We start from the raw sequence: 13,157 nt of genomic DNA on the forward strand, positions 1-13,157 counted from the left end.
TTTATTAACGTGTTTTGTTATACTGTCCCCCCCACCATGTGATTATGAGCTAAAGTACCGGTGGGCCTACATTTTAGCTCCTCATGGAGACAATTAGCACGAAGACCCTGGGGTGGACGCTGGAAAGGAGAGATGAGCAGCTATGGACATGTACGGCCTGCTATGATTCTAGTTCAGGATCCAAGTAATCCAAGTACCAGTACAAGTTAACACTACAGTGACACACTGCATTACGAGAGTGCCTGTGCGATCCCTAGGACTGCTGCCAGCAGTTACTACTAATTATGTAGTACTATAGGTAGTTTGTTGGCTACTCGAGCGATCCATCAATTATCATTCTCTCTCTCTCTCTCACACACATACACACACACACACACACACATACATACACACACACAGACATTCATACATGCAATATACATACATACATACATACATACATACACACACACACACACACACACACACACACACATACATACATACATACATACATACATACATACATACATACATACATACATACATACATACATACATACATACATACATACATACATATACATACATACATACATACATACATATACATACCTACATACATACATACATAAATACATACATACATACATACATACATACATACATACATACATACATACATACATACATACATACACCCCACCCCCACATATTACATAATAAGAGAAAGAGGGAGAAAGAGATTGAGAGAGAGAAATAGAGAGAGAGGGAGAGAGGACAGGAGAGAGAGAGAGAGAGAGAGAGAGAGAGAGAGAGAGAGAGAGAGAGAGAGAGAGAGAGAGAGAGAGAGAGAGAGAGAGAGAGAGAGAGAGAGAGAGAGACTGAGACAGAGAAAGGGACAGACAGACAGACAGACAGACAGACAGACAGCCAGCCAGCCAGCCAGCCAGACAGACAGACAGACAGACAGACAGACAGACAGACAGAGGGGGGAAACATCACATTACCAAGCCTCCACAACGACTCCAACGCCTGCAGGCTGTACTGCCTCTGTGATGGCCACAGCTATCTGTTTGGTGAGCCGTTCTTGAACTGTCGGAGAAAGGCGGGGAGCAATGATCGGTCAGACAGTTTACAGAAACACATTTGTCAAGCGACTTGAGGGTTAATAAAAACCTTAGATAATTGATATACGTGATGCACTTGTGAAGCAACTCGAGGGCTAATACAAATCTTAGAAAACTGCTACACGGGTGCACGATGAATAAAATAGTATGCACTTTGGCAGCCAGTATTCGACCTGACGCGATCCGATAAGCTCAAGGAGATTGGGTGCATTTAATTGATGGGCATCACTGATAAAAACATCGTGTTATAAAAGCCCCTGTCAAAGTAATCCCAAGGGTACAAATGGTGCTAATTACGCTACCTTAGAATTACAAAGTTGTATCTGTGCAGAACCTAGTTTTGAGAAAACTGAATTAAAAAAAGGTTGAGTTTCACAATAATCAAACTTTTTCGAATGCACTGCTTTGACAATCTTGAAAACGACTCAGAATAATCGTACAATTCTGATAGAGCATTTGATTTCTAATCTCATAATAATATGGTCTTAGTAATTCAAAACAGCCAAAAATGTCAAGTAGAACTTTGTTATTCTGCTAACGTAGCGACTGGTCAAATTAAAATGCATGAGATTAGTTCAGGTCGGATCGGGTCAAGTAATTGTCCAATACACACTATGTCAAATTGACCTCTGCTTTGTTTCATCAAATTTGACTTGAAAGTCCATTTGAGCCTATTGCAATCTGTGCAAGAACAAAAGATGTGACCATGCCATAGCGTGTTGGAGCATTCTCATTAGCTTTTTTTCGTCAAAAAAAAAAGAACCGATCGACAGTAGAAAATCAAGCAAGTTTGATTCTGATCACAGGGTGCAAAAGAGATTTCTGTCGCCCCTCCGGGCTCCTTGAACGAAAACCTGGTTGCCATCAAATATTATCAAACCATGTCAAACAAGGATTATGAAGAAAATCGTTCAATGTTGTAGATAAATTCAAAAGCGGGACAACCACTACTTTAGGTCGAGTTATGTCCCTTGATGGCTGCGCACGATTCTTGGCCAAAGATTAGTGCACGATCGTATTCCTAGACCAGCATCGCACAACGAACAACAAACCAAAACAAACAAACACACAAAACAAAAACAAAACAACCCCCACTAAAAAAACAACAACAAACAAACGCAAAAACAAACAAAGTTGGTCAACTACTTTGTTGCAGAATTGGGGACAAATAAAACTTGATTAAGTGGTTTCGTGTCGGTGCGGTAGGGTTTTCTTTTATCCATTGTCCCCAACACACTAACAAAATTAACATATATGCGAGGAGATAACCGAGGCGCTGTTGCAATTGAATGAAACGCATTATGAAAAAGGCGTGACAATGTGCTTGTGTGAGTGCCGTTATGCTCTTGTATTTAGGGTAAAAAATATTATGCACATAATATACGCGTTTAGCTGTAACTTATCAAAACTGACAGACAACGTTTTCTTGCGGTTTACGAAGGCTGACACCAATCGTCTTGAAAAGTAGGCTACTATAATGTATGTGTTTGTTTGACGCCGTGGGTGGAAAAACCCATCAATACACTGATTACGTCAGACTCGAGACACCAGCGATTTCGGCTAAACGGAATTCCAAACGAAGGCATTAAACGTAGAGATGTGATTTACAATAAACCGTCACATTTGACTTTTGTCAATATTTGTTTAAAAATATGGCATCCTGTAGTAAAGGCCAGAGAAAGATCAATATATGGTTGCAAATAATTGTAAATCATAACTAGGCCGGCAGCTTAGTCCCTGTTTGTCAGAGACCACCAAAAAAGACTGTAGGCCTACGCAACTGTACAAAACAGACCACCCAATGTGTAAACCATGCGGGCGCACTCGCGCGTAAAATGTAAAATTATGTGAGTAGGTCAAGAATCCATAAGAAAGCATCAACGCCTATGAAAGTTTTGATTTCCATTTCTCAAGTTATTTCACAAGCCCTCGCCTAATATTTTCACTTTTCTGGCGAATCCGTTGGAAGAACAGCAGAAAGAATATATTACAAATAAAAAAACAACAACCCCAATCCAGCAACTGAGGCCTGCTGCCTAAGACTGAATCTGTACAGAAGAGAAGCGATCGGCCATCTTTTAAGATTATCATATCTACCTAAATCTCAAAACCTCACTTCTTCAACAATGATATCTAGTACACACAAGGTTAAGGTATCAAAACTGCGAATACTGTATCGAATCACTAAAGCATCGTTGAGAAGAAGTTAATCTTGTCGGGGATTTTAAATCAAAGTATAGAGTGCACCCGAACCGAACACATAGATAATATACTATTATTCTGTATGCTATGCAACATATACATGTAATTATATCATATAACATAAGTCTTAAATAACAGGTGTCAGGGGAACGCGGAAGACATATGTGTCACTTAAGGAGAAACAGGCGCACCCTCGAGCGACGACCTAGAGTTCTCAAGCACTTCACTTGATTAAAAATTCCCTGCAAAACACGCTTCTTGGAGAAACTAGTGACTCGCTGAAGTTGTCTTCCTGGTCGAGACACAGCAGTCACAGAAGTCTTCAACAAGCGCTTTCAAAGGAAACCTTAGTAAAAAAAAAAAAAAAAAAGAAAAAAAGCCCAGCAAAAGTAACGTCGAACAAGGCACTGTATGTGCTTTATCAACCGGATCTAGGATTTCGTGTACAAAACACATGGGGAAAAAAACCCTGTTAACATTCAAAGTCTATTGTTACATTCCCAGAATTGATTTAAGCAGAAATGATCAAAGGATGATTGCACAAAAACTGCTACATCAGGTAGAATAGAAGATCAAGTCTTTAAAAAAGCCGTTCCATTTTATCGCGAGTCGACAAGTTCAATGTACCTTTGAATTGACTTATGAAAGTTCGGTTCAGAAGACACTCCTATAACTTATAAGCGGTTCTCGAAGGTACGTCCCCGGCAGAACCCGGAAGAATCACAGCTCTTGCCATATTATGAACCCACACCCAGCTCTCAAAATATCCTAGCATCGATAAATCCCATTATATATGCGTTGGATTGAACCCCCCCCCCGACAAAAAACAGAAAAAAACAACTACAGCAAAAAAGATAACAAAACAAAGACAATATAGCCGGAAGACGCATGGCCATGTTCCAAGATACCATTTTTTTAAAACCTATAAAATATCGGCTTTTTAAAACCGAATTTGGGCTTCGATCAGTTTCATATCTTTAATCCCTTTTCTGTCGAAAAATTGCAATAACATGCTTACTAAATGTATCAAATTCACTGGACAGTTACTGCAGTGGAACCCACAAGGAGCACGAGGCAGGGTTAGGCCACGGGAAACATGGAGGAGATGCGTAAAAAGGGACGCGAGAGAAATTAAGCTCACTTGGAACGAGCTTGGAAGGATGGCCCAGGACAGCGATAAATGGAAGGAGCTTGTATGTGGCCAATACCCTGCCAGGGGTGAAAGGCATGGATGATGATGAATGTGTCATATGTTTATTTTCTTTATCTGAGATACCCTTCTTGACATGCATCACAAGATCAGAGTCAAAGATGTAAAATCAGCTTTTGCCATTGTGGAGTACTTCGTGAAAACTGAGTACTGCGAGTCGCTATTCGGTTTCTGCCCCCCCCCCCCCAAAAAAAAAAAAGTCGAAAAAAAAAATCTACAACTTTGGGGACAAACGTGTGCGCTAACTTTAAAAAAACCCCAACCCAACCCCAACCAACTTTTCTTCTGTTTCGTGCAGTTAAATACAAAGTTTCATGGCAACAATCCAAAGACATTGATTTGATTCTCTTCTTCTATTTTTTGTTATTTATAAGCACGGGACGTCTTACTTTGGATAAATAACTACAGCTTACACCGGTAAAAGAGGGGCTTCCAAGAACTATTGAGAATATCTTATTCGTGGCGTCGGTGGCCCAGTGGTTAGGCTCTCGGACTTGCAACCGTAAGGTCGTGGGTTCGAATCCCGTCAGGGACCCGACGTTGTGTCCTTGGGAAAGGCACTTTACACGAATTTTCCTCACTTCACCCAGGTGGGAATGGGTACCCGGCTATAGACAGCGAAAGATCTTGTCAGTTTGTTAATCAGCTGCTTGCACTGTATGCTTCCCGGAAGCTGAGAATGTTTCGGAGTGTTTTATTGTCTGCTGGGGTAATAATATAGTGTAAAGCGCATAGAGCCTGCTGTTGAGCGGGGATATGCGCTATACAAATGCTGTCTATTATTATTATTATTATTTAAAAACGATTTTCGTGCTTCCACACAAATAACCCGCAGAATCAATCCAGTAGTGTTGATGGCTCGGTGCAAAACTCCCCGTCAAACGTGTTATGGGCAAAATAGGTCTTCGTCAGCATCATGAGCCCATCCCTTATCTGATAAGGGTTTATTTTTCTCTGTTAATATTCTTTAATGCGTGGCTGCTTCCCAAATACAAATAATACCCGGAGCAACCTTGACGATGTTTCTATGGCCATAGCTCTCCTGGTGCAGCAGGTTCGGTTTGAAAATTTATTAGAAGTGTCGTGGTCCATGACGAAAAGAAAGGTTCTTTACACCATGAATGATATGCCCTGACGACATTTTAAATATTGAGGAAAAGGTTAAAAAATGTGCGTAGGGCACTGGGCCGCCTTTCTGAACCACAACCACGGATGACTGGTTCTGTTATATAAATGAGTCCTATAATTTTCCCCGTACTTTTTTGTTTGCTTGCTTATTTGTCAGTTTGTTTGAGATTTAAGTTGTTAACTATTCTATATGGTGATGTGAGGGGAAAAGCGACAACACACAATCTCTTGCAACACTGTCTAACATTCCAAGGATCTAGAATCAAGACTCCTTGATCAATAGGCTGTAAATCGTAATCGTCGCAAATTATGAAATTTGTGACAAACCTCCCATTCTGCTAGCTTTACTCAAGTTTCGATAAACTAGAGGCTAGCTGTGGGGCTGGTTTACGTACACGTCTGGCTTGAGTTTGGAGAAGCACAGGATGCTCCCTGAGTTTCCTCCCTGTTGCCAACACTTAATTCTTGAGCCAATTTACACAATTTAGATCATTCGGGAGGCAGGCTTCTGACACAGCCAGAAAGGGCCAACCCAGGCTGAGAGGGATAAAAAAATCCCAACAGAAGACCGACATACTCAATAAAAATTCCTCCCCACTCAGGAACCGAACTAGGGTCCTTTGCGTGCGACAGAGACGCACCTAACCTTACACCGTAGGCGCCGGCATTTCAACTGTGCAGCGACAGTTTAAAATGTGTGTGTGTGTGTGTGTGTGCACATGTGTGAGTGTGTGTGTGTGTGTGTGTGTGTGTGTGTGTTTGCGCGCGTGTGTGCAAAGGGGGGGGGGGCGCCAATATGCCTGATTTTTCCCTGATCACCTCACGGGGGAACTCGTTTCCTTCCCATCCGTTCTCGTCCCACATTGATTCGGTTACTTTTAGGTTACAGCAATTGCCACTCCAAAATTCTAAAGTGGAATGTGATGCGTAGAGAAAATTCATTGTTTATAATCACATCAACAGGGGGTGGAAGTAGGATTTCGTGCGGGATGAAAATGTGTGTAAAAAGTTGGCAGAATAATAATATATTATAGTTTTGATAAAAATCGTATTAATAAAAGTCTTGTTGAAAATCTGTTAAAAATCCCGGGTAAAACTTTGAACAAACTAGTCAGTCTGCCACTAACTCATGAGATGATAGATTGAAATTTCCAACAAACAGAAAGAGAAAAAAACGTCTCAGAATATCATCACACCCGCAAGTACAACTTTGGGGAAAAATGTGAGCGCTTACCCCCCCCCCCAAAAAAAAACAACAACAAAAAAACAAACAACAACAACAAAACAAAAACAAACAAATCCCCAACAACAAACAAACAAACAAAAACAAAACAACAACAACAACAACAAAAAAACAACAAAACAACAACCTTTCTTTTACTTTGTGCAGCGAAAACCTCAAATACATGTGCCATGATTCTCTTTGTCCTTTTTATTTTGTTATTCAAAAGCACGGAATGGCTTATTTTGAACACATATCTACAGCGTACACCAATAAAAAGTTTAAGAAACAGTGGGGTTTGCAAGAAATATTGAGGATATCTTATTTCTAAAGGATTTCTTGCTTCAACACAAATAACCCGCAGCATCAATCCAGTAGTGTTGATGGCTCGATGCAGAACTCCCCGTCAAACGTGTTGTGGGAAAATATGTCTTCGTCAGCGTCATGAGCCCATCCGTCGGTATTCCTTTATCTGACACGGGTTTTTTTTCTCTTTTAATATTTTTCATGCGTGGCTGCTTCCCAAATACAAATATTACCCGGAGCAACCCTGACGTTCATCCTTCTATGGCCATAGTTCTCCTGGTGCAGCAGCTTCGGTTTAAAAAGTTATTAGAAGTGTCGTGGTCAATGACGAAAAGAAGTGTTCTTGACACCATGAGATGCTCTGATAACACTTTAAAAACTGAGGACGAAAACGGGTCGTGAAGCGAAGATGTTGAACGAAAACGGGTTAACCGCACTTCATATATGCTCGCTTTTAAGGACAAGCGGGTTAACCAAGATTTCGGGGGTTTCTAGAAATCTTGACCTGCACCAAAATTGGGCATTGCTCTACCTATAGAAGAAGTTTGGTTTCATTGGTGTGTATATTTGTATGGTTATAGAGATAACTCTCCTTGTATTTTAAAGAAACTGAACTTGGGGCAAAAACTTTACCTTCGATTTTCTCAAAACAGCATTTTTCGGGATAGCCTCCTTGTGCTTAAAAGCGACCATATTATGACGTGGCCTCTAGGAGCGACTTGCAATCCGCCAATGAAGTTAACTTCGTCTTTAAAAGACGGTACGGAGAGGTACAAATTACATAGGTTTACAAGTATATAGTGCTGCCCTGTGCATCATTTCTCCGGTTTTGACTTAAATCCTTTTCAAATAATCAATCCCAGTCTCGAAAATCGGACTTAATTTAAACAAAACAATACAAACAGTCAACCATCCAAGCAACTAATCAACCAACCAACAAACCCTAACATTCTATGGAACACGGGCAAAACTGTACTGATTAGGGGCTCCGACAACCCCCCCCCCCCACCGCGATTTGTGAAAAAAGTCGACCGCTTCTGTCGCGTTTTGTAAAAAAACAACAACCCCACAACAACAAACAAACACATGTAACATCAATTCCCGTGCTGGTTAAAGATGAATTATTACATTTTGTGAAAAAACATTGACCTCGGAAAGTGCCGCACCTTTCTAAGATAATTTAGGAAAACCAGGATAGGCGGATGGAAAGCCTCAAACGGGGGCACAGTTTGTTTTAAGTTTGCAAAAGTCAAAAGTTGTACTATTTCTGGCCCTAAAATGTCAATCAGTACACTCATTTCCCAAACCCATCAGTTAGTGCAGACGACCTGATAGGGACAAGCGGATCATAGAACACTTACAAAGTCTGCAAAAGTCAAAGTTGTCCCTTTTTCGTAACTACGAGTGCAATTAGTACACTCATTTTCCAACCCCATTAGTTGGTGCAAACGACCTGATAGGGACAGGCGGATAAAAGAAAACTTACAATGTTCTTTTCCCAGTGAATTAACATCGCTGATAAGATCTTTAACAAGCAACACGAGAATAAATCAGTGGACAGTGAAGAAACCTCGTCACGTGCGTTTTCTATATACAGGAGGTCACGCGCAATATCTGATCTACATAGATACGTTCCATACGGCAGTACAGATTTAGCAAAAGTTTAACGGAACTTGCAATGCAAGTAGGTCAGATTATAAGTCCCCAAGACTAAATCTATTATTTGAGAACGACATGCAAAAAAAAAAAAAGAAGAGGAAAAAAGAAAGAAAGATGAGGACGATAGCAGATGATAGAAAGGAAAGAAGGAGCGAATCAAAACAGCGCGCCTGCCAACCACCTGCCTTCATACGTCAGAGGTAGTGGGGCGGAGATAGAAAAGGAAAACGCAACTTCAACAAAAAATACCGATGAGCATGTCATTGTCATCGATATGAGAAATTAAATGACCAAAAATGTTTTAAGCTCCAACCTACAAACTTGATCATGTATGGGGCTGGCTACTTCGACCCGAACTTCCAGGGCAAACGCAAACGCAAACGGGTGGACTACAAGCATAACAAAGAGCATAATAAACTTTGCACAACATATGTCGGGTTCCGAGCCAACATAAACTGTCATTAGGACAATTATTTATAAACAGAGAAACACTTTTTTTTCGTCATGAGTCTTGGAAAAGATCACCCCTTAAGTTACTTACCTTGTAACCTGCGACTGTAAACCTCCACAATTCTGTTGATATATACAAAAACATATATCAAAATTTTATAACTGTACACTATAAAAACAGCAAGAAACAAAAAACAAACAAAAAACACACACAAAAAAACAAACAAAAAACAAAACACCCCCCCTAAAAAAATCCAGAACATTTTTTAGGATAGGGTGTTCTCATTTCAGCGCAACACGGCCCCTGGGATCCTTTCCTAAGTCCCATTTGCATATACATATCGTTTGAGTGTGAGTGTGTGTGTGTGTGTGTGTGTGTGTGTGTGTGTGTGTGTGTGTGCATGCATGCGTGTGTGTCTTTGTATCTGTGTGTGTGTGTGTGTGTGTGTGTGCGTGCGCGTGTGCGTGCGTGCGTGCGCGCGTGCGTGCGTGAATGCCTGAGTACGTGTGTCCGTTTTGAGGTGTGTATAATATGTGAAGGTGAACAGGGTTGATGTTATAAAACATTTATAATGTTATGGACTGCCGTTCACGGCATCTATCTAAAAGTGTCAATGAGGACTTCAGTTTAGGGTGACTGCTAAACGTACCAGTAAAAATGTTTATAAAAAACATTTTTCTTCACAGTGATATGCCGAGCCAACAGGGCACTGATAAGTCCTGCGTGCGTGACGTATGTACACCAGACAAGTTTAACTAGTTGTCTCAAAATCCACATACACTTAACCCTAAATTGGGCTTGTGTAAATGCAAGACTATCAACTGTTAAAATCATGTCTAGACTTCAGTGTCCACTGATTCTAAAAGCCGTCCAATACAAAACTTATTGAAGCTAAAACTTCATAGATGGGCAACAAAGCACAGCAAAAAACTGACAAATGTAAGAGACCGTGACATGCTGAGAGGCAGAGTTGGAAGGACTGAGGGAATGCCAAACATCTGGCAATCGCTGTATCATGGACCATGAAATTATTTTTGAAAAATTTGCCAAATTACAAATCCAATTTTAACCACTCATGTGTTCACACAGTGACAAACTATCATGACAAACTAATCCTCCAAAATAGGTGCGCTACTCTAAACAGCGCTCTAATAAAAGAATCTTGTTTCCAGAACGTATCCTCGGGTATTGCGTAAACTTGTTCAAGAGCATAAAAATTATCGGTTGGGTTCCCCCCTCCCCCCCCCCACACACACACTTCGGAGCAGAAACTACGTCAGAAGTCAAATCTGAATAATATTTTGGTGACCCCTACAACCACAAGGCCCTGACACATGCGGCACTTACACGGGATCGTGTCGCGCGACGCGTGAATGCGGTGGCAGTTCAGTATCATTGACTTGCCTTGATGACGGGGAACAACTAACTAGCGCTCGGGCGAAGAATCAAGCAACTCGGAACGCATATTGAGTACTGATCAGTTTCATGGTGTTTCTACGTCCATTATACACAACATGTGTGTTTTGACTATTGCTGTCATCGGGTCGACATAGGAGAATCTGGGTGGTAACGAAAACGAACGTAGATCTTGATTTTCCAGATCGAGACTGCTGAACATCGATATGACATCACAGAACGTCCGCCGTACTCGCTTGCTTGCACTGAATTCATTCGCCTAACGCGGAAAGCCGAACAAACGCCGCGATAAGGACCAGTGCAACAGAACTGACAGACCTAAAGAAGACAAGAATTCAAAGCTTGGAGAATAAAATTCATTTTCCCAGCTCTTTCCCAGGTCAACTGGACACTTCCTTAAATTCCCAGGTCGCTCCCAGTGTCTCAGCGATTTTAAACACATTCCTTGAAATTCCAGGGGGTCCTATTTTAAGTCATAGCTTTACCGCGTGAACAAGTTAAGAGTCACCTTCTTTAATTTGTTCTTTTGGTGATGGCCTGGGTTAACTTGTTTTTTGTTTTTTTGGTCTACAGCTCTTAAACGTCAAAAGCGAATCCACTATGAATGTCTGCAACGAACTTGCCCGTTCGCTACTAGTGAATTTCTTTTTAAAACACCACGTAATGGCAAATACCCTCTTTTAATCCTAAGTATTACGGTTGAGTGACCCAAAATAATCCCGTTTCTGCATTTATCAGAAGACGAGTGGAAGAGCGAAAAGGGAAGTCACTGCATATATGTAACAGGATATGACGAACATCCTGACCTCATTCTTCTAACACCGGTGAGAGGTTGACAAGTCAGTGTAAAAAAGGGAACGTTTATTCTTAGGTGACGTTAGGCTACATCGTGTGATACTGCACCCCCCTCCCCCCTCCTTTTGCACTTTTCATAAAACAGGACATAACACTTCTTTCTCACTTGAAGTCACGGTGACCTACATGTAGCTCAATGGAGAGAAGAGGCAGTGCCGGATTAAGACCCAGCTGGCCTCAAGGCACTGTGCGTGTGTCTGTCTGTCCGGTAGAGGCACGCAAAATCTCTCCCCCCCCCCACCCCTTTAACACACACACACACACACACACACACACACACACACACACACACACACACACACACACACACACACACACACACACACACACACACATACAGCGCGTACTAATTCAAAACTACACACACATGCACAGTCTGTCTGTGCGTGTGTCTGTCTGTCAGCCAGTCCGAAGTATGACAGTGTGGAATATGGACAACATACCTGTAGGATAATGTAACTAAGGTCTCACAACCATGTAAAATTATGCATTATTTTTTTTTTTACCTAGATCGCCATTTTGCGAGCTTTTGCAACAGCGAATTCATCAACGACTTTGTTAATGTCAAGGTTGTGCAGTAAATCGCTTTCAATTGAAAGAAGTGCAAGCATCCCTAGCCTCTGCTGAGACATGGTTGAACGCGTCTTTAATGCGTTTCAATTGCGAAAATGAACCTTCGCCTGTGCAGTTAGTCGACATTAAGACAGGTACATCCGCAATGCTATCTCGCTGTCTGGAAAAGCTGAGAGGACACCAGTGGTATGCAAGAGTTTGAAAAAGCTCTGAGCGCTTCCAGTTGCATTATCCGGATATACTTGCTCTTTCACCCATCATAGGCACTGTCTAAATTCCATTGGAAAGTTAGGAGACAAGTCATGTGGATAGACATTAACAAGTGCTGATGTTGCAGAATTGATGTCTTCAGCTGACATTGAATTATACTCTGTTAAAACACCAAACCTCTGCACTGCTGTTGAATAGGCGTCAATTCGCCTGCATAGGGTACTTTTCAGTTGGTCCATGATAACCAAGAATGTATTCACTTTGAATTTCTCCTGACCCGACATTTCATCCATCACACTTGCGGCATCTCCGTCATCTACTGTTTTCCTGTGTACACGTGCTCTCCGACTGTCTGATTTATATATTATGCTGCTTCCACATCGGTCACTTGCCTTGAAATGGTAATAGTCAAACTTTTCTCGACACTTATCTATATGTGTCTAAATTTTTTAACAATCCAATGGCCGGGCTTAGTTCAATAGTTGAACTTTGTAGCAGTTTACTGCAGCAATTGAAACGATGTAAAATGTCATCCCAAAGTTCACACATGAAAACAACTTCAATGGTGTCCATATAACTTGCAAGAGCGCCAGCTTCGTGCTTCGTGAGACCATTCAGGTCAATATCTTCTGCAATCTCTTGTAGAGCACTTTGGAATTGTTTGTAGCCCCTGAAGACTGCTTCTGTCGCATCAGCTCGGGCAGACCACCGGGTATCCGATGGGTGTTTTGGGACAAGACATTCAGGATTTTCCTCAAAGTGTCGTAATAAAATATTCCGATGATGAGTTGATGCAACAAAAAATTAATACAAGCG

At 41.3% G+C, this 13,157-nt stretch overlaps 1 protein-coding gene across 2 annotated transcripts in view; it reads right to left on the reverse strand.

The window, feature by feature from the left end:
• The window catches only part of LOC101854843 (GTP cyclohydrolase 1), a gene marked incomplete at its 5' end in the record, with an annotated part of 96,041 nt that overhangs the window by 74,126 nt on the left and 8,758 nt on the right, over positions 1 to 13,157 (reverse strand). Inside the window, 2 exon segments of one of the 2 annotated variants that reach the window (XM_005090790.3) lie at positions 990 to 1,074; positions 9,378 to 9,409. In XM_005090790.3, coding sequence (XP_005090847.2) covers positions 990 to 1,074; positions 9,378 to 9,409 — 117 coding nt within the window. 2 annotated transcript variants of the gene reach the window in all.

The sequence above is a fragment of the Aplysia californica genome, unplaced genomic scaffold (genome assembly GCF_000002075.1).
Source record: "Aplysia californica isolate F4 #8 unplaced genomic scaffold, AplCal3.0 scaffold00021, whole genome shotgun sequence".
Lineage (NCBI taxonomy): Eukaryota > Metazoa > Mollusca > Gastropoda > Aplysiida > Aplysiidae > Aplysia > Aplysia californica.